Source organism: Homarus americanus, unplaced genomic scaffold (genome assembly GCF_018991925.1).
Source record: "Homarus americanus isolate GMGI-L3 unplaced genomic scaffold, GMGI_Hamer_2.0 scaffold19518, whole genome shotgun sequence".
Taxonomy (NCBI): domain Eukaryota; kingdom Metazoa; phylum Arthropoda; class Malacostraca; order Decapoda; family Nephropidae; genus Homarus; species Homarus americanus.
This window is the reverse complement of record NW_024723340.1, coordinates 574,220-598,125: the sequence shown is the minus strand read 5'-3', so window position 1 is coordinate 598,125 and position 23,906 is coordinate 574,220. Positions and strand designations below refer to the sequence as shown.

At 38.8% G+C, this 23,906-nt stretch overlaps 1 protein-coding gene across 1 annotated transcript in view; it reads left to right on the top strand.

The window, feature by feature from the left end:
• Positions 1-740: 740 nt before the first annotated feature.
• Positions 741-23,906, top strand: part of LOC121863416 (RNA exonuclease 4-like) — a 43,319-nt gene continuing 20,153 nt past the window's right edge. The window contains exons 1-3 of the mRNA XM_042362071.1: positions 741-1,333; positions 3,025-3,362; positions 6,086-6,279. Coding sequence (XP_042218005.1) covers positions 902-1,333; positions 3,025-3,362; positions 6,086-6,279 — 964 coding nt within the window. The 5' untranslated portion in view covers positions 741-901. The remainder of the gene's footprint in view (positions 1,334-3,024; positions 3,363-6,085; positions 6,280-23,906) is intronic.

The window sequence follows — 23,906 nt, the reverse complement described above, 5'->3', positions numbered from 1 at the left end:
TGCAATTGTTGAGGCAACTAGATATGTCTGATTACAGCAAATGTGTTATTGTCAATTTGTAGGTGAAAGATTTTATCCTCAATAGATGTAGGTTAACATTACACCTGTAGGCAAATGCTTAAAAAAAGCCTAAGTAAGGAAGCATATTCCTTTAACACATAATATCGACCAGTATGGGGAGGATCATCGTGTCTCCGTCAGGGGGTCGTGGAGTGGTGGTCCAGCAGGCGTCACTTTTTTTGGGGGGGGGGGCACGGACGTATATGCCATCGGACGTTGTTCGGTCGGACGTTAACTGGCGCATGACTGTAGAGTGATGCAATCGGACAGTAAACTGGCATTGTACTTTTAATAAATAATATATTTGATTAGATTGTTTGCAATTTTCTATTCCACTATATTATCTCATACATTGCGATGCACAATTGCACATTTTCTAAATGGAAAAAAGTACAGGTAATTCTGTTCAATTTTCTTTTATATTCAAATCTAATAAGAAGATGTTGGTTACATGTTCATTATCATATTCAAATGACTTGTTACATTTCATTGTACAATACTGTGATGTCACATACAACTGCTAGTGTCAATGACATGGCAGTTTAAGTGAAACTCATCCCACAGTTGTAATATTCATTTCTATGTGACAAATTGTCAACACTATGCGACTGTATGCTGTACAGATTAGCAGAGATTTTTTGTTTTCATTGATTTTTAATTTTCCTTTGTTTTAGGTTGTTCTCCAGGAAAAGCAGCCCAGTACTGCACAGTGTTCAACTTATAACAGAGCCACTCATTCACTAACTTAAAAGACATGCTATTTTGAAGAGAAGTAGCACAAAAATTATAAAGAAGGGAAAAGATATAGTGAGTGTGACAAAGGTACAGTAATACATTTAAAATGGCAACAGCTGCAATCATGAAATCAAAATTATCCATCAGTAATGATGCAAGTCAAATAGTTAAGACTAACACTAATGATTTAATAAGAAATATTCCACCCAAACAAAATGAAAATGGAAAAGAATTAGGTGATGGTAAATCATATTCAAAGAAGAAGAAATGGAAATGGAGAAAAAATAAAAAGCCAGTAAAGAGTAGTACTAATCAGAGTGCCAGTGAGACAAGCTCAAGTATACAAATAAGTCATCCAGTTATAAGTAAACTTGAGGGAAATTCAGATTCACTGCAGCCAGCAAAGAAGAGGAGGAGGAAGAAAAAGAGCAAAGGAGCAGTAGAAGTGACCTCGGCAGAAAACACTACAGGTTTCAAACCAGTGCTCATCCTCAAGAAACCAGATGATTATTCAGCAAACTGGAAGCAACTTAAGGAGGTATAGTAATTTAAACAAAAAGTCTACAGTAGAGTATTGTAAAAAATTTCACCCATATATATATATATATATATATATATATATATATATATATATATATATATATATATATATATATATATATATATATATATATATATATATATATATATATATATATATATATATATATATATATATATATATATATATATATATATATATATATATATACTAAAAGCAGTCCTAGACTTTGTTATATTTCACACAAAGCTTGTTCAACGACCACCTACGTGATACGGGTGGTCCCCATTAGAGGTTCACGGCGCCATAAGCTCGTTGAACAGGCTTTGTGTGAAATACTGTATAACAAAGTCTAGGACTGCTTTTAGTATCCTGGTGGTCCAGTGGTTAGCGTTCCCCGGTCACAGTCATAGGCTTGTGGGCCGTGGGTTAGAATCCTGGCGGGTTGAGGTGTTGATTGTATGTAGAAGTCCGCGTGCTTTATTGGGCTAATGAAATATATATAGTATATATATATATATATATAATATATATATATATATATATATATATATATATATATATATATATATATATATATATATATATATATATATATATATATATATATATATATATATATATATACATACAGTATTACCCCGCTTAACGCGATTTCATATGTGGTGCCTCGCCAGAACCGAATTTTCACTTAACGCGGTTCATCTACCCATATACGCGGTGAAGTATAATTTTTTTTTATTTAGCTCATAAAATTCATACAAATTACCCGGCCAGAATATAATTTACATTGCTGGAATTCTTACAATTTGATGATCATTTTAAATATAAACATCATAGATTTTGCATTAGACATACAAATTTTAGATATAATGTTTACTCTGAGTAAATATGTTATCTTTTGTGCAAAATATATGACATTTATATTCAAAATATTCCTGGTCTTACAAGGAATCCAGCAATGTCAATTATATTATCCTAACTTTAGTTTCAGGTATTATTTATTAAAATCCAGTGGTTTTCCCCCCAAAATTTCTCAGAGAGGGAAGAGCCAGCAGTGTAGTGTGAGAAGAGGGGGAGGGAGTTGAGTCCATTATTTGAATGGACATTAACTTGGCGACTGTATTTCTCTATTTCTCTTAAGTATTAATTGTGTGCATGTACCATCATAAAATTAAGATGTTATTTTTACTAGAACATAGGTATTGTGTCCGAAAAAGTAGAGTTTGGGGGTCGGGCCAGTCTCTATTGGAATTAATCCCATATGTTCTGTTGTTCACTTAACGCGGTTTTCACTTAACACGGTACCCTGTGGGTTCAATTGACCGCGTTAAGCGGGGTACTACTGTATATATATGGGACCCTACATCCCATGCCTATTGCAGGAATTGTCCTCAGAAGATTAAGATAGCACTATGAAAAAAACATTGATGTTTTGGTATGGAAAGAGAATTGATTTGTATTATATAATGCAGGGCATTGGAATTGAAAAACTTAGGTGATATTAGATGAGTAACAGTTAAGTGGGTTATGGTATGCAGTATTTGCATGACAATGAATTCTCAGGTCTTTGAGTGGTGGGAGAGTTTTATGATGTGTGGATGTAGAAAATTTGACTAATATTACAGGTTTTGAAATTTTGTCTTATACAGTATTTTGTCGGCTTAATGTCTTACTTCATATTGCAGATTATCACCAAGGAAGACAAAAAGGTAACAGAAACACCAACCTCTGGCACAAAAGAAGGGAAGATAAATAAACAGAAAAGTAAAGTTGGTGGTGAAAATGAGAATACACAGAAACATAAAAAGAAAAAGAATATTGGAAATGTGTCATTAGCAGATCAGGAAAAGGAAAAGTTAGATATCTGGTTTGATAATGTTGATCCAATTCTTCTCTATGAGGCAGAAGAAGACATAGTTATGGAGAATAAGAGAGGAATGACTCACAAAGAAGTTACTAAAGATTCAAGATCTGATGATACGGGACACACTGCGGCCCTTGTGAAAACAAAGTCATTTGAAGGGTATGTTCCAGATTTTTCTTGAGACTTTAGCTATTTCCTATAGGTTTGTAGCTAATTATATTGTGAAGACCATTATTGTTAAGATTAAGAATGTGAGCATAGATAAAGTTACAATTTACCCAACCTAGCTGTGCTGTGTTGTGGGATGGCCAGGCAGTTGCTAATCTCCAGAATTTCAGTACAGTATAACCTCAGATATCCAGCACTTAACCATCTGGAACTCTCAGGCAATCAGCCTTTTTTTGGTGGGGTCAATTTCCAGTTTGAATTTGGCAGCACTTCGCCTCTGCTTCCATTTCTAGCCTCTGGAGGCACTGTGTACATCCTCCATGTTGGCTTAACACATTGAGCACCACCATTACAGTTCTGTCTACTTGAATGTTTGTGCTGGTGTAACCACTATCATCACCTCATCCATCCAGCATTTCCTTTTATTCCTTTTATAAAATATTTACCATGACCTTTTATTCCTTTTATTATATATTTACCATGACCTTTTATTCCTTTTATAATATATTTACCATGACCTTTTATTCCTTTTATTATATATTTACCATGACCTTTTATTCCTTTTATAATATATTTACCATGACCTTTTATTCCTTTTATTATATATTTACCATGACCTTTTATTCCTTTTATAATATATTTACCATGACCTTTTATTCCTTTTATAATATATTTACCATGACCTTTTATTCCTTTTATAATATATTTACCATGACCTTTTATTCCTTTTATAATATATTTACCATGACCTTTTATTCCTTTTATTATATATACTATGATGATACTCTTGAGTTTGAGATGTGTATTTTTAGGAGTAACTCGAGCATCCCCAAAAAAACGATTATCTGGCACATTCAATTCCCCATGCATTCTGGATATCTAAGGTCTTACTGCATCGAGTAGTTAACAGGTTACCCTGTCCCTTTGGCAGGATGCTATCCCTCCAAAGTGCACCCTATAGTGTACTTATTTTATTACTCAGTGGGCAAGGAGGAAAAGTGGTTCTCCATTCTGCCATGAATCAATACTCTGGCCTTCTATTTGTGAGGCAAATGCTGTGTCACCGAGCTCACCCTCATAACTATGAGATACAGGTTATAAAACTGCTGCTTTCTCTTATTTACTTTACATTGGAAGCTATATGCAGCTGGGTAATAAATGTTAAAGGAATTTACTGCAGGTTTGCCTCATCATCATTAATGTGTTAAAGCCATTTTCAATGCTTATGTGGGAATGCTGTGATTACTTGATGGCAGCTCTCCATGCTGCATGGTCTCCTGCAGTTTCTATCGTCAGGTTCCTAACTCTAATGTTAATTCTTACAGTCTCTCCCCATGTCATTCTTGGCTTACTCCTGGCTCTCCTCTCCACATTGAATTAGGCTCATGCACATCTTGACTAAATTGGTCTCCTTTATTCTTTCTAAATGCTCAAACCCTCTCAGCCTTCCTCTACATAGAACTTTGCGAATATATACTCTCAATATCCAGCTGCCCTCTTGGCTTTGAACAAGGCCTCCTGTCTTTATGTATCACACTACACATCTATCTCACCATTCTCATTTTATCTCACTCAAATATAGTTCTTCTTTAACTGCCCGTGTTTCATTGCCATACAACTTCACACTTGTAACACCAACCGCATACATTCTTCCTTAACACTTGGAGGAAAGATCCTCGTGCTATCAATAAAGGCAGCAGCTCTCTAAACTTTCTACAGCCACTTCTGACTTACAACTCAGCATGCTTCAGCACCTCCACTAGTACTGATCATGTCACTCAGGTAACAGAACTCATCAACACACTCCAGGGACATATCCCCAATGTTGAGTTTTTCCAACTTTATTATGGACACATAGTTACCTGCACATACAGACCAAGTCAAGAGCATCCTGCAGTTTGCTTTCTATTCCACTGCACCTCTTGTGTACTCACCTTCCACTACTTATTGAGTTGCTGTCAACATATTTCTTACAGACAACACATGAACCTTTTCTACTTCCCACCATGGGTCCTTCACCCACACCACAAATAACTACTTTTATGTTCACCATATTCACTTTCAGGCCCTTTGACTCTATTCCCTTCTTCCATTTCTTAAATTTCTATCTGCTATCAGCATTAAGTCATAAGCATACTCCAACTCCCAGGACAGGCCAGTCCTAAACTTCCTTGATATTGTCTACAGCACCATGATAAACAGAAGGGGGCTCAAGATTGGCCTCTTTTGGACCCCTACTTTCTCCTCAAATATGACACTTTTTTATCATTAACTCTCACAGATGTTTGTGAGACCTCATATAATACTGTACCATAACTACTCAAATATGGTACCAGTACTCCTCGGCTCCAAGATTTCTTGTTGCTCACTTTACCACGACATATGGTACCTTGTCAAATGCCTCCTCTGAGTTTACAAATACAGTATTAAGTACAAATTTCTCTCCTTCCCTAGATATTTCTCTTGTAATTGCCTGGCTACAATGTCCTTTGAGTTAACCATCCATTTAGTGGTAATATGAGTGTTTGAAATACCTGTAGTAGGTGCTGATTTTATATTTTCTAGATATTGCAAGCAGTTGTATAGAGACTGGGGAGAGCCAGGTGAAGTTTTCAGGGGTTTATAGCCCTTTATGCCAAGTTACGTTGAATTTTAACACAAAATCCAATCTGTATTATCATATATAATGTTTTTTTTTTCTTTATTCCCTATAGTGTAACAAAAGTTATTGCAATGGACTGTGAGATGGTGGGAGTCGGAATGAATGGTCAAGACTCAATACTAGCAAGAGTGTCAGTTGTCAACCATTTTGGTAAGGTGTTATATGACAAGTTTGTCCAGCCTATGGAAGAAGTCATAGATTACCGAACAGAAGTATCTGGGATCCGGCCAAGTGATTTGGAAGATGGTGTGTATTTTTTTCTTATAATTCCTTTCCCATCATAAGGGCCCGTAATTTGGGATTCAAGAAATGTTATAAGGGGCAGTATTGTTAATTTGAAGTGGGAGGGAGATACAGTATATTGGTAGAAATTCTTTCTTATATGTTTGATGGTGAGACAATGGAAAGCTGTAGTAGTAATAGAGTAAGTGGCACTTGTAAAGTAATTGGGAAGAATTTTACAAAAAACTAACTTGAACCTCCCATACTCTAATCAGTACTGTATTATAAATATAGTTTCTTGCAACTCAGTGAACAGATTGTATCTTGCATATTTCTCCAGATCTCTTTATTTACAGAACATTTTCTATTTACTGGGCAACATGTCACTGAACTTAGTTTTTGCATGTTTAAAGATTTTATAAAGGTAAGTGAGATTACCATTTACTTGTTAAAAAATATTCTGTACATGAAAGAAAAGAATGAATGTTACACTTGCAATCCAGTACAGAAAGTGGCAAGGACAAGTGAATAAGTAATGGTTTGTTTCTGGGCATCCACAAAGCAAATTTTGGGTGGAGAATCTGAGATCCTTGTGCTAACACTTCTTGAGTCACTGAATTCTCAACCACAGTTTTTGTTTTTAAGTAAGGCTAATACTGTGCAGAATATCACAGTGGAAGATCATAATAGAAATTAGTATGCATGATTAATCTAAAGAAAAATAAATGGATTGCATTACTTTCACTCGACTTTGGAAGGATTATTCTATGTTTGCTTCAACCACCTCTCTCCTGTAACCCTGGAAGCACTTGTGGTGGCTTGTTTGATGTCACATTAATTGGACTGAGTTTGATTGTAAGACTTGCAACGTATCTGAATTGAAATGACATTAGCAAAATTTTGATTTTTTTTGATGTCTCGTTCTGGATGTACGAGTATGTGTCTGACTCCTGCATCTCCACTACAAATCATGTACAGTACTGTTCCATGGATCCAAAACCATGGGTACCTGATGCCCAGTATTTATATAGTAATATTAACATATTCGTTTTCCAGACTGAAAGTAATTGAAGGTGGTATTTCTTGAAAGTCGAAGTTTGAAGGGTGGATAATTATACATTTTGAAGGAAAAATGATGAGATGAAAATTTTGTGATTACAGTACTCTGTAGTTTGCAGTGATCAGTGAGCATAAATAGACTAAGACTGAAATTAAGCTGGATTGACAGAATGGCTGCAATTGATATGAAACTACATGACCGAAATTAAACCACACCTACAGTATAATGGAGTTCATGAGACAAGGTGTATTGATAGAGGGATCTGTTATACTGTACAGGCCTTATTACCATGTAATGAAGTTTCAGCAGAAAATAAATCCGAAGGTTCTTGACTGATTAATTGACTTCAAGACTGTAATAATATTTATTCCTCTGTATCAGAAAGTTCTCTTTTGTGTAATTTTGCAATAATACAGTATAATGATATAGATTATCCCTTTGGATGAGGAAGGTTCCCTATGCTGAATAAAATCGTCTGGTAGTAGCCAGAATAAAATGCTAATGTGTGCAAATCACATCTAAAGGGTTAAGGAAAAAAAATTAAGTCATGAACACAAACTTCTCAAAACAAAGTCTGTTGAGTCAATTTCATACCAAGCACTGATAAGTCTTCCTGAAGGTGTTTCGTACTTTGTTTACACATTACCTTAGGCAGAGTTATAACACTGTCTTTGATAAGTACAGATGTACTGCAATTGAATATTTTAATTTTTTTATGATTACAGTGAACCCTTGCCCAATGCGGGGGTTAGGTTCCTTGAAAATGGCGTGTTAGGCAAAATTGCTTAGGGCAAACTTAACTTCTTATGGGAAAAATGGGGTGGCGGGATCGTGGCTGCGTATGGACTCATCACATGAAATTCATACCTTTTAAACATTTACATAATGCACAAATATGACAATAGTAGAACTAACATACCATAAACAATTAATAATATTAATGATAAGTATTATAAACTCATATTACTGTACTCACCGATCCATGGTTAAGTGATTGTAGCGGAACTATGATGACGATGATATGGTAGATGTTGTGAAGCCTTATGATGACGGTGATTTATGAAGAAGACTTCAATGATGAAACTGGAATGATTTTTATTTCTTAAGCCGATGGATCATCGGCTTCAGTCTCCAGATCTGCAGGTGATGTTGATGGTTGGGGTTCATTAGAGTTCTGGTTTGGCAGACGATGGTGATGGTTGGGGTGACCGCGGCGTCAAGAAGAATTCTGTTGTTTGCTTTTTCTATGGAAATATTTCAAAATTTCTCTGTATGGCACACAAATACCATCAAAGGACCCTTTTGAACTTTAAACTTCTCTCCATTATTGGAACTACAGTGAATCCTCACTTTACGCGGTCAATTGAACCCACGGCGGCCCGTGTAAAGTGAGAAACGCGTAAAGTGAACAGCATAACGTATTGAATAAATTGAAATAGAGACCGGGCCGACCCCCAAGCTCCACTTTTTCCCGACACAATACGTACGTTTTAGTAAAAATGACATCTTAACTTTATGATGGTATTCACACACACATAATATAGAAGGGAACAATCAATAAGATAATAATATACTGTAGGTTAGGTTAGAAAAAAACAATGTTAGGGTTAACACTTAGGTTAGTAGAAGAGATGGGTCAGCGTACGGGAATGGAGGCTGGTTCCGAGGCAGAGGGCAGGCTACTGGCCCTCAGGTGAGTCTTCATCAGTGTCATCCACACTTACTAGTGCCTCCCTGACAAATCCCTCAAAGTCATCATCACTGTCTCTGTCACTATCACTGGCTTGGGCTGGCTGTGGTGGGTTGCGGGCGAAGAACTCGGTTATGCTTTGCTGACGGCTGGTGTTTATGTTGTCGTGATGCACCTTGATGTAGGTGCTCCATAGTCTGCAACAGCTGGGTAGTGAAGATTTCGTACCAGTTATCGTCAGGGTCGTCAGAAAGGAGGAGGTTGACTTTCTCAATACACTCAATGGCACCCCTTACATTACTATGGGATAACTCGTGTTCTTCTTGGGATGACGCACCACCTGCCTCTTCACTGACGTCATCATCATCTAGCATCTCGTCGGTAGTCACATCAGGATCCCTTATCACCTCCAGGATGTCGTCGTTGGTGGTCTCGGAGAAGCTTGCAGCTGTAACACTCTGCGCAGCTTCTCTGGCAAGGTCCACTGCTACTGCAACAGTCTGAACCTCACCAGTCACAGATTTACTCTGCCTCCCATCCGGAATACCTTGCAACACGTGTCTCCATGCGTGACGAACAGTTGCTACAGACAGCTGATCCCATGCCTCCACCAAGAAGTCCACAGCTTTCTTGACATTGAATGTTCTCCAAAATTGCTTCACAAGTACTTCTTGCTCTGCCAACTGTTGTTCCTCGTCGTCTTCGCTCGTGCTATCGGTGTCACTCAGGCTACGCAACTCTTCCTTGGTGTTGGTGTAGTCGTTCAGGAGCTTAAATTTCTTGGCAGAGAATGCAGCTTTCACATTACAGATCAATTCTTGGTCCATGGGCTGTATTATAGACGTAGTGTTGTGTTTGGGCCGGGGTTTGATATCAAACGATCTCACTTGTTAACACTTGCCTGAATGAGTGTAGAGTAGTCGCTGGTACCTTTGATGAAGCTGGGTGAGATAATAGGAGTCTCACGGCGTGTCACCTTTGATACAGTCGTAGTTTTGAGTCGTTGAGTCGTCCAAGCCCACCTGGGTTACACTTGTAATTATCTTAGCTTGTAAGTATACACAAGTGTACACAGGTTCTGTTATCCTCATTTGTGGTTCCTTGGTTTAATGTAAACACACGTGGTGATTTTCTAGTTATATTGGATGCTCTGGTAGTTACAGAATTGTTTGTTGACAGACTACTGAGCATTAGCTATTAGCTTGCATTTAGCTTATATAATTAGAGAGATATTCAGCCTGGGAGCTATACTCGCACACGTCTCTTTGGTACGGTGCCTGGCTGTGAACTGGTGAACTGTGTGAAACTGTGAACTAGGCGAACCTCTCTCTGTCTGCTTGTAAGGAGGTATGTAATCTATACGTCAACACAGAGATAAGAGGCTACACTCCACAGGCCTACTCTCACGGAGGCCTGGGGACATATATTTATGGGTTGTAACCTGAATCTGTGTGAAACTACAAATGTTTATGTGTGCTGTCCACCCTAGGAGGTGTGACAGAACAAATGCTTATGTAGCTTTATTCTCAATAGTCTGGGTGATAGAATGTATATAATGAATATATGTCCTTAGCCCATATTTATATAATACTGATTGATAGGGGCTAGAACATCGCTCGGCTACCACCCACCGAGTTCCACGCGGTGTAAATCCATGCAGATAAGCCCTATGTGTACCTAACCTTGTTATAATGGTGTGTGTGCTTTAGCTAAGCGGAGATCTTCAACCTTATGCAAATGGTGGTTGAGATTCAATGAACTTGCTTACAGTGTCTTTCTAAAATGTTTCTGCTCGAACAAAATACTCGTACAATGAATAACACAAATGGTAAAGGTTGGTATCACAAGGCTTGATTTCACAAATCTTAAGATATTAACAATGAATAATAATTGCTAAGTATACAAAAATGTTTCACTTACATAAGAAATTGTTTTTGTTTTTTTAATATTTTTTATTTATTTTTATTAGAACTTATAATGAGTTTACTGAACATTGACTCTTGGTTTATGTATTTATAAAATCATAAATTCAAATTCACAAAGGAAGGAAACATTTTCATGGGTTGGCAACGTTTTTTAGGGAAATGGCTAGTAACTTGTTAATTGCCTGGCCTCATCGAGTAACCCTTAACTTGCTCTTATCCTGACACAGCAAAATTAATCTGTTCTGTGTAGGAAAAATTAAAATACAAAAATACTGAACATTATGAAGGCATGCATGGACACAGATCTAGGTGTGAAGATATTGATGAATGTGTATGCTGAGCTTAATAGTATATGCTAGTGTCAATATGACGACCTACAGTGTATCAGCATTTCCTGATCATCTGCAGCTATTAAAATTAGTCATTCACTACTAGAAGAAGTTCAGTTTGTTTAACCAATGTCAAAATTGTCAGTTGATTTTATTAGGATTAGTCCCATATATCATGCATTAAACTTAGAAGTAGAAAACAATAGGATATGCATACAAGAATAACATCATAGATAGGGGTTTATTTACAGATCTCTCTTGGCTATCTGCAAAGCATCAAGGAGATTAATAACAGCTTGTGTTATATTACATTCATATTTCTGAGCTTGTAGTATACAGACATGCATCTATCTACACTTAATCTGTACGTGCACAACTTAGTTTCATGCGATATGTATTGGATACAGTTTGTGTATTTGTAGTGTCTACGACCTGTGTAGGTACGTCTTGGGCATTTTTGTTTTCTTTTTGTGCAGACGTAGAGTCTACTGATTGAACGTCGTGTACAATGGTGGGAAGCAAGTCAGAGCTCACCCTTTTTAATCTATCCATGTGTACCACGTCGGTAATTTGAGTATCTGGTTTAAGTATTTTGAATTTGTTACCGTGCTCTTTGGCAATTGTCAGGAAGGGTCCTGAAAATGTCGGCGAAACTTTAGAGATTCTTTCAGGTTCTCTTATCATGACAGCGTTGCCTATTTGAAGCTTGATAGGCTTAGCATGTTTATGTTGTGTGTAAATCATTTCAGCGCGCGATGCTGCTAATTGTTTGCGCACTTTTCCATGGATGAAGACCAGATTCGTCCATGTTAAACACCTGGTCATCGGTGTATTGTCCTTCCTCCATAATCTCACGTAAAAACGGAGGAAATTCCCTAGCCGCAACATGGTCAGCACTAGCTTCTTCACCACCAATGTTAATATTGGTGATCTTGTTCCTCTTCTTAAATCTCTGTAACCACCCAGAGGAGGCATTAAAGGGTTTGGGCTCTGCAATTCCCATCTTACGTGACACTGCAGCATACAGTTCACGTGCGTACTCCTTAACTGAGCGCGTGTCCACCGCCATGTTCCGTCGCGCCTGACGAACCAAGTAGCTCACAAGTAATTTTTCCGTCTTGAGAAGCACCTGGTTGTGGCAGTACTTGATCATAGAAGCACCTGTAGACTTTGTGATGTTCATGTGCTCCTTTATCTTGGCTGCATCCTTCTTAATTGTCCTGATAATTGATTCGTTAACACCATGCTGGCGTGCGAGATCAACCTGTCTTGTTCCTTTCTCCAACTCTTGTATGATCTTGTACTTAATTTCGTAGCTTAAGGAACGTCGTATCTTCTTTGGCTTAGGGCGGCTGGGTCCAGGTAATGCAAGGTTTCTTTGTGGTGGTGGTGGTCCGGTGGAAGCCATTCTTATGGAACAATGGATACCGATATACACGGTGTAGCCAGGAGGGGTGTAACTGATGCGGGTAGGTCAACGGGCTTGAACGCTCCCGCGGCGGGGCACGTCATAGTACATTAAACCAATCACAGCTAGCGGGGAGGGAGGTAAGGATGCTTGGCCCAATCACAGTCCGATACGTCATATGACGTCACCGATAACGCAACAAAGACATACACTGCGCAACCTACTCGCGCCGCCTACCCAACATGGCGGGAGATTTGGATCCAAAAATGGCGCGGCGCGAGAGGACCGCCAGCCGCTCTCCGTGTAAAAGGGTACACACACCGCGTAAAGTGAGCATTCCGTGTTCGGCGGGTACCACGTAAACGTGGAAATGCGTAAAGTGAAACCGCGTAAAGCGAGGGTTTACTGTATGTTGCAACACTTCTCAGCAAGTTCATTTGCATGCAGGAGGAATTCACAACTACAAATTGTGCATATGGTGCATTCATGTACAGTACAGAGTTCTCACAGGCAATCGTTGCTACACACGCTCTATTACATAGCCGATCTAAAATCTTTATTCTCTCGGCTAATGTCATCACTTTTCTACTTTTCTTGGGTGTGCTACCATCACTAGCATCACCTCTGCGTTTAGGGGCCATACTTCAAGGGCAAACACACAAAGCAACGCAAAAACACAAAAAAGTTTCAAAACTGCTTTAGTTAAATGTTGATGGTACGAGCTGTAGGCGAGACTTAAGAGATGAGCGGCTGCTGCTTGGCAGGCATCTACAACTGGTGCAAGGTGTAGGTGGAGCGGAGGGAGGAAGGCGGAGGCGGTGTGTTGTTAACCCGCTTATATTCAAATGTTCTGTGTTGGGCAAGTTGTTTGGTCACAAATATTTAAACACGTATAGTCAAAAGCGTGCTGGACAAACATCCATTCGCTGGATCTGCGAATGGCAGTGTCAAGAATGGTATGTGTGCTGATCCTGGACCAGTGTGTGCTGGTCCTGTCAAGAAGTGGTATTATATGTTTTGCATATCTTAGGAACAGTTGCTTGTGACCAGAGAAGCCCAACATCATTGAGTGGGACTGGGGAGGAGGCATTAATTATTTTAATAAATGCTGCTTGCTGAAATCCTGACTGAGATCAGCTGAGTGCTATTGAAAGAGGTGAAATGTTAAGGATAGGTGTCATTAAAGCCTGTTGCATTATATTTTTGTTGTTAAATGTACAATCCCAGACCGAAGTTCCTGATACAGTCTATGCAGAGGGTCCAAAGTCCACCCCACCCTTACTGGATGGCACTTCTCTGTCAGGCCATCACCCCTCACACAAACAACCACCCGAGTAGTTCAACAATCAGGCTCCGATACTTCCATTTCTCAATAAAGATTGGGAAAAGATGTCATTGTTTTGTTTAATAAATTCATGAAAAATTTTTCCCAATCAAGTTTTTCATTATTTTATATAATAGGTTAGATCACTCTTAGATAATCATGACATAGTGGAGTGTGTGTGTGTCTTGGTGGCTGGGGTTCACAAAGATAATATCAGACTCTTTCAAGCTGTATTTCCCTCAGAATGTTAGTCAGTGTACTAAGCACGAATGTGAGGGATAATTGGTTCATAAGAGAATGCTTTATTACACTCCTTGATAATGGACTTGTTATCTAGGATTCTAGGGTCTACCATACATAACCTTGTCTTGATCCCTATAATGGATGACTTGATGGAAGTACTGTATAATTTTCATATGAGCGACTCAATTGATATAAAAAGTATGTCGCAGATAGAAGTACAGTAAGTCTCAACACCATGACCATACAGTGGGGTATGCTATAACGAACGTAATTGGTTCCAGAACCTCGTTCGTTATAGCATTCGTTCATTATAGGATTAATCCGTTCCAGGCCCCCAAATACAACCACTTAACACTGAAAAAATTCTGTGGAAAATGTAAAAAATACGGTACTTTATCTTACCTTAGTGTTATTCAGCATACCGTATATCACGGCCTATAAGGCGGCGGGGTGCATAAGACGCCCCCCCCAATTTTCCATTTAAAAAGTAGCTTTTGAGCTCTATTTGCTGTATAAGACCAGTACCCCAAATGTGACACTTAACCACGGACTCAGTAGTCCTTTACCAACCATCCTTGATTTTTTAAAATAAGGCCAATTCACTTCAAGTAATGTCATCAAATTATACCCGCTGGTGTAGTGTAAACACTAGTGACGTCACTGAAGCGTCTGCTATTTACCGATAACTGGAACTAATGTCGGTATCGAGTAAAATTTTTCCATTTACTTGAAATGGATTTACCGATTTTTTGTTTACTTATTTTTTATTTATAATATACTGTAACATATTAAACACACTGCAAGTATTTTCTTTCATTTATACGCTTGCTTCACACGAGACGATTGGTGGTGGGAGTGTTCCCTCGTCTCGGTGGTGTGGCTGTGTTCCGACTATTTATACAACATGTAGTTCAACAGCAACCACCGTATTCTAATTGTGGTGTTTCATTAGGATTTGAGTGAAAAAGGTTACCAGTATGTACTTACTACATACATTTATTACACAAATATATATATATATATATATATATATATATATATATATATATATATATATATATATATATATATATATATATATATATATATATATATATATATATATATATATATATATATATATATATATAATATGAATGTTGCCTTATAATGTTATATAACCTTAATATCTTTGCAATATTTACTTTAAAAAATAAAACAAATATCAAACATCTACTCTTTAGATTACAGAATTAGCATGATCATTTGTCACCAAATTATATTTTTTTTATTGGTTGATTGCCCTTTTTTTATTATTTATTATTTATGTCTGACATGAATATACAACACTCGCACAGCTCTGTCTATTTTGTAAATTGTTCTTCTGTTAATATGCCCATGAGTTTATTTAGGTATTTGTTTTAGTACGTTATTACACATATTACATTACATACACATATATATACTTATTATATACATTTACAGCTTATTTCTAATTTTTAACAAACATTCAACATTTAAAACTTATTAGCACATGATTATTACTGACGTCATCATGTATTAAAAACCTTCAAAATCCACATCATCAACATCTGACATCATAAGTTCTTCAAGTACATCCTGAGATACATTTATGGCTGCTTCATCATAAGGATCAAATTCCAAATCAGATGACGTGGCTTCGGCTTCTGTTTCATCCTCGTCCTCCCACAACATGTCATCCTCCATGCCATCCATTGAATTAGATATTCCGCACTTTTTAAAAGACTTGATAACTGTCTCCACATTAATATCATTCCATGCCTTGATAACAAAATCACATAGTACATCCAGTTCGGGAGCACGCATATTCCCACCTTTCGTGTAAGACTTTTTGCCGCTGTTCATCCATTTGTTCCATTGTTCACGAACGCGGTCCTTGAATGGTTTGTTTAGACAAACATCAAGTGGTTGTAAAACTGAAGTTAATCCACCAGGAATAACTGCAATGTCACTGTTGTTCCTCGCCATGTTGGTTTTTGTTCCCTCTGTTAAATGACTCGCGAACATATCCCATACTAACAGGCTACGCTGTTTTCGAAAGCCACCAGGTCGCCTACACCATATATGATCAATCCATAACTTTATTCCTTGTTCGTCCATCCACCCTTTCTCGTTGACGTGAACAAAAACTCCAGCCGGGAACTTGATTTTGGGCATTGTTTTCCTCTTGAGAATTAGCATTGGGTTCAACTTGGTTCCGTCTGCCATGCATGAAAGTACTACTGTAAACCGTGTCTTTTCGTGTCCTGTTGTTTTCACTAACACTGTTTTTGCACCCTTTGTATCGACAGTATGATTACCGACCATGTCGAAGTTCATAGGTGTTTCATCCATGTTTCCGATGTTGCTTAATGGATAACAATGTTTCTTACGTTGTTGTATTATGTAGCGATGGAAATTAACAATTTTACAGTTAAGATCTGCTGGTAATTTTTGTGCTATTTTTGTCTTCTGCCTCAGTACCAGATTGCTTCTTTCCATAAAACGGCTACACCATGAAGTCGTGGCTTTGAAGTCTTTGCTGTGCTCTTGATTTTGTTTAGCCCACTTAAGTGCCCACATACGTATCATGTTTCTTGATACAATATACCCATTTTGACGCTGCTCATGGACCATGTCTACTGCGTGCTTCTCTAGAATCGGCCAGTGTGCAGTGCCTCTTCTCATTGCACATTTATTCCTGGGCATACTTCGTAGTAAGTGTTCCTTTGATCTCCAATCCCGCACCATCTTCTCAGTTACACCGTATTCTCTTGAAGCAGCACAATTGTTGTGTGACTGGGCATATGCTATCACTTTCAGCTTAAAACAAGCTTCATATCTCCTGCGTTTAACAATTGGAGCCATGGTGAGGTTTTGTGGTAGCTGGATACAGTATTAATATACCGTAGTGTTCACACGGAGAGAGTGCTATTGCTTATGGAGTGATAACTCAACAACTGGACAAGGCAAATGAGAGAAGGGGTCACCTTACACATGACCTGACGTGGTCACCTTACACATATATGGTAATCATTAAGAATCAAACTCCGAATCAGATGACCTGCCTTCTTCTTCATCATTGTCATGCTAAATTTACCACTGTCGGTAGTTAAAAGAATTAAAAGTCATTTATTGAATATTCTATGTAAAAAAATAAATGTTAAATTAATTATTTATAGGAGAAACGTATTATGATCAATAAATATATGGTATTACTGGCCACTTCAGACACAAAGACGGGATAAAAATAGCCCATCTCCCCCTCTTACAGCTGCCAATGGGAAGCGTGTTGGTAATTAAATTTGATGTTTATTTTCAGTTTGTCTAATTTATCATGTATCAAATTAATATTACTAGAAATTGTGTAGGTAGTAGGCAGCTACCAAACAGGGAGGTACTACTGCCTGGGAAGATATTGGAAGCATAATGTGTTGTCTAATAGTAGACCCTGCTGCCATATGGCATCACGAAAATTGTGACCAAGTCCCAGGTTGCTGACCTGACTTTCTGCCTCATTTACACAATTGCAGGGTCTCAATTGTTTCTCTTACTTTGACAACACAACATACATACAGTATATTATTTCTCAGTTTTGATCTTTTTTTTTAATTTTTGTAACTATAAAGTTAGTTACTTAAAATAAGGCCAATTCACTTCAAGTAATGGCATCAAATATTACCAGCTGGTGTAGTGTAAACACTAGTGACGTCACTTGAGCGTCTGTAATTAACCGTCGATAGTTTCAAGAATTAATGCACTCAGAGGGTCATTTACTGAATATTCTTTGTAAAAAAATAAAATCTAAATCAATTATTTATAGGAGATAAATATTATTATGAGTAAATATACCGATACCGGTATGCATTACTGACCACCTCCACGGCTAAAAATAGCCCAATCTCGCGGTCACTTTCCCTTTCTTGTCTCCTCACTGGCAAATGGGGGGGGCGTGGGGAGGGGTGTGTGATGATAGCTGTGTTTATTACAGGGGTATAAATCTCTTTTACGGTATGTTAGACAGGTTTATAATACATTTTTATTATTTTAATATACCGGTAATCTTAATTTGAATCCAGCTTGCCAAACGTAAGTTTCAGTATAAAATAATTAGTGGTAAGACCTTGTGAGTGGCTTACGATGTTTTCATCACCACTCTTGACACACTAAACCACAATATTTAAGAGGTAAGAATTTTAAACTTGGTGGTTTAGACGACCCCCTAACTTTGGGCAGATTTTTTTAATGTTCAAATTTCGTCTTATAGGCCGTGATATCGGGTGTCCCTAAACACTGGCATACTATACTTCCACTGGGAGTCTTGGCTAAAATTGTTTAGCCTTCTCACAAATTATAGCTTCACTAATGTTACCACCTGCCATTTCTTTCTCCTTTATCCACACTAAGAGTAAATTTTCCATCTCTTCAATCACATTACACTTTGCTTTGCTAAGTCTAAAGATTCCCTTAGCCACTTGCACAGTTTTTAACTCCTCTTTATTCTTCAAAATCGTACATATAGTCGATTTAGCCATCCCATATTCATCACTAAGTTTCGCAATGCTTCTTCCATTCTCACGTTTCTTTACAATTTCTTTCTTAGTTTCAAGGGTTATTAGCTTTCTCACTCGCTTTGGACGACTCATTGTTACAATTGTATACTTGTATAACAAAATAGTTATACAAATAACGCGAATTTCCACATCAAAAGACGAAATTTCAACAATAACAGTGGTGCACTGGCTACACAATGAGACAAAGATGGCGCCTGACGCTCTTGTTGTGGGTCGCGGTACAACAATATTCATGCGCCAGGCGAAATAGTCCCGTATTCATCCGCGTTCGTTGTAGGAGTTGCGTTCGTTATAGCATTCTCAATTTTATAGGTAAAACCGTTCGTTATAGGAATATTCGTAGTAGGATCCGTTCGTTATAGCATACCCCACTGTATTTTATTATTGGTTATACTCGTATATAGGTAACCATGAACGTTGCCTAGCTAATGTTATATAACCTTAATATCTTTGCAGATATTTACAGTTAAAAAATAAAACAAATATTCAAACAATCTACTCTTTAGATTACAGAATTTATGCATGATACATGTTGTCACCAAAATTATATTCATTCAGTAGCTGGTTGAGCTGCCCTCCTTTTCAATGACGGCCTGTAGCATGTCTGACATGAATGCCACAAGGTCTCGCACCAGCTCTGTCTACCCCTGTAATATTCCCACTGTCTGTTAATATGCACCATGAGTTTATTGCCGGTCCCTTGTTCTTCCATATCACGTTGACCATGTATGCCACACGTGCTCTATAACGTTCATGTCTGCTCCCTTGCTGGGCCATTTTAGGAGCTCTAGGTTCTCCTGCCTCCCAAACCACTGTTGAATGATGTGGCGACTGCATACTGTATAGGGCAATGATCTTGGACAAATAGAATGGACCCAGGTGGGAAAAGGTAAACCCTCTCATGGAGGGATGGCAGGAAACATTCCTCCAGCAGCTCGATGTATTTCACTGCTGTAAACCTCCCCTCAATCTGGAACACATCACCCATGCCGTATTGTGAAACCAAAGCCCCAGACATTGCAGGTCACGTGTCCACAACAGGCCCCATAGAATATGTTAGACCTGTCATACCTAAAAGCCTATCAGAGTAACAATTAGATAATGTTTATTGACAGTCATTACAATATATATACTGTATAAAGAAGATTATGTAATATGTATAATGTCGTGATGTAAAACCTTTGCAAATCCTTTATTCTATTTGTTGTTCTTTATGGCAAGACTACTACCATTTATGGTAAGTACTATGATCTGCATGACCTAACATATTGTAAACATTATGCTTATATTATTGCATCTCCAGCAATAATTTGGCCATGAGAAGTGCTGCAGAAAACTTTCTCATCTAAAAATGTCTCTCTTTTCCAAAAATCCTCATATTTCTCAGCATAGAGTTGAGTGAAAACCAATCTCCCTGCCCAGTGTCCCTCTGTCAGGTGCTCTTTTCTTGCGGGAGTGCAACTTCCACCTCAGACCTCGTGGACACCGCCAAACTGCAAGCTCTCACTAAAGGGAGGAGTCCGGTTTAAGGTGTAGGTGCTTTTAATTTTGGTCAATTGTTGTGATATTCCTGTCATCAATCAAGGATCATATGTGCATCAATTCTAGCTCCATAACCCCCATCTACCCTTTCCAATTTTTTAACCCTTTACACCTTTTCTAAATTCTCAAGGTTTCTCCATTAATTCTCTCTACTTTGCCATGAAATTGATATTGTTAAGAGATCTATTATTGTCATTGAATATTACAAGGATATATGTTTGTTTTTGTCTTTAGTTTTAGGGATGCAGTATAGTCTGCATTTACGCGGTCAATTGAACCCGTGGAGATCCGCGTAAACCGAGAAACGCGTAAACGAAATAACAGAACATATGAGATTAATTGAAATAGAGACTAGGCTATCTCCCAAACTCCACTTTTTCCGACGCAATACGTACGTTGTAGTAAAAATAGTATCTTAATTTTATGATGGTATGCACACACACATAATATAGAAGAGAAATATCAATAAGAGAATAATATACTGTACCAGGTAAAAGAAAATCAAGGCTTAACACTTACGTTAGTAGAAGAGATGGGTCGTCATACGGGGATGGGGGCTGGTTCCAAGGCAGAGGGCAGATTAGTGGCCCTCAGGTGAATCACTATCACTATCCACCATAGTTGTCAGGGCCTCCCTGACAAACCCCTCAAAGTCACCATCACTGTCACTATTACTGACTTGGAATGGCTGTTGTGGGTTGCGGGCGAAGAAGTCGGTGATGTTACGCTGACGGCTAGTGTTGATGTGGTCATGACGAATCGTTGCCACAGACAGCTGCCACCCCATGCCTCCACCAACTCTTCTTCTGGATCATCGTCCTCGCTCTCGCTATCTGTGCCACTCAGAAGGTTCCGCAACTCATCCTTGGTGTTTGTGTAGTCGTCCAGGAGCTTAAACTTCTTTGCAGAGAATGCAGCATAAACGTTGCATATCAACTCCTGGTCCATGGGCTGGATTAACGACGTAGTGTTGGGAGGAAGGAAGACCACTTTTACACTGTGGTGACGATCCAACAGTAGAGGAGAGTGTCCTGGTGCGTTGTCAAGGAGCAACAAAATGTTAAATGGAACATTATGTTGCTCGCAGAATTTCTTCACGTCGGGAACGAAGCAGTCGTCAAACCAGGAGAGGGACAGATCAGTGAACATCCACGCCTTCCTGGAGGTTAACCAGTGGACATTAATCTTGCTCATGACCATGTTCGTGTAGGCGTGCGGCTTGCGGGCTGTGTGGAGGCATTGGTGGTAAACAGGACGGTGATGCGCTCCTTCTGCAACTTCCGGCCCCCGACACTTTTTGGCAGACTTGACAACGAAGGTCTTGGAAGGTAATTTTTTCCAAAACAGACCGGATTCATCCATGTTGAACACCTGGTCGTCGGTGTACTGTCCTTCCTCCATAATGTCACTTAAGAATGGAGGAAAATCCATGGCGGCAGCACGGTCAGCACTGGCTCCTTCACCAACAATGTTAATGTTGGTAATCTTCTTACGTTTCTTAAACCCTTGCAGCCACCCAGAGGAAGCAGTGAAGGGTTTGGGCTCTGCAATTCCCATCTTGCGCGCCACTGATTCATAGAGTTCACAGGCGTAGTCCTGCACTGCCCGCGTGTCGACCGCCATGTTACGTCTTGCCTGACGAATCAAGTAGATCACCAGTAAATTCTCAGTCTTGAGCAGCACCTTATTCCGACAATACTTCACCATTGAAGCACCTGCAGACTTTGTGATGCTCATGTGTTCTTTTATCTTGGCGGCATCCTTCTTGATTGTACGAATCGTAGACTCGTTAACTCCATGCTGGTCTCGCGAGATGAACTTGTCGGGTTCCCTTTTCTAAGTCCTGGACGATTTTGTACTTTACTTTGTAACTTAGGGCGTGTCGTATCTTCTTGGGCTTGGGGCGGCTTGGTCCAGGTAAATCAAGGCTTTTCTGGGGTGGTGGGGGTCCAGCGGAAGCCATTGTTGAACAGATTAGCGGGCACAAGAGAGAACAGTATAAGCTGAGGCTGAGAACAATGAAGCTGGCCGAGCTTCTTTCTTCCCGTGGCTGGGCACGTCATATTACATTAAACCAATCACAGCTAGCGGCGGTAAGGATGCGTGACCCAATCACAGACCGATATGTCATATGACATCAGCGATAACACAACAGCGACATACTGCGCACCCTCCCCGCGCCACTTCCCGCGTATGGTCGAGAATGGACCGCGTGAATCGTAATTGTCGCCAGGGCCGGATTCAGGAGTGGGCAAAGTGGGCAGCTGCCCAGGGGCCTCCACATATTACAATATTTTATTTATTTGTTTATTCATTTAGATTATTTTTATTTTTATTTTATAAAATTCATGTTTATCTATTCCATCACGTAAAACTATGTTCAGCAAGAAGCTTGATAGAAATTAGGCTAGCTACTCCTTGAAATTCATGAATACCTGGTTTTCCTATGAACCGTATATTTTTAATGAATGCTATTGTTTGTGTTGCTAATAATATACAGGTACAGTCATGCGCCGGTTAACGTCCGACCGAACAACGTCCGATTGCACATATGTCCGTGCCCGCCCGCCCGCCCGCCCGCCGCCAAAAAAAAGAAAAGTGATGCCTGCTGGACCACCACTCCATGATCCCCTGACGGAGACATGATGATCCTCCCCATACTGGTCAGATATTATGTGTTAAAGGAATATGCTTTCTTACTTAGGCTTTTTTAAGCATTTGCCTACAGGTGAAATGTTAACCTACATCTATTGAGGATAAAATGTTTCTCCTACAAATTGACAATAACACATTTGCTGTAATCAGACATATCTAGTTGCCTCAACAATTGCAACCCCAGTTGCAATTGGGGTTCCAATTTCAAATTCTGTGGCATTACTAAAAATAGTAAAGTTTCTGGTGCACTCTAAGATTAAGAGAGAAAACGGAGGACTCAGGCGTCCTGATGTGAGAGGAAACGGACTCATATGACGGGGGACCAAATAAAAAAAGCATAGCTACATGTTTTGTGGACTACAGTATTAAGCGTACCCTTTTCATCACTTTGTAATAAACCTAGCCATGCTTATGTGTGTTTATGATATTTACCATAACATTATATATATATATTTAGTGGGTCTAAATGGTCGTAAAATGGGAAACTTGGGGTTGGGTCTTGGGTGCCTGAACCAATTAAAATAAATCCCATAGGTTCTGTACTTTCATTATCGGCGGGGTCCCAATTAGGCGCGATAACCAAGGGATGACTGTACTGTACTGTATATACTTGTGACACTGGCCAGTTGCTTCTGGTGTTATGGTACAGGTGGCCTATCAAAAATCCGGCAACCTCGGGACCTGAGGAGTGCTGGATTTTCGAAAATGCCGGAAAACTGTTGGTTATATTTGCTGTATAAGTTTAACAGAAAATGACTACCTGTACAGTCCTTTAAACAAAGAAAATTAAACACTTAACTTAAGATAATATAATTGACATTGCTGGATTTCTTGTAAGACCAGGAATATTTTGAATATAAATGTCATATATTTTGCACAAAAGATAACATATTTACTCAGA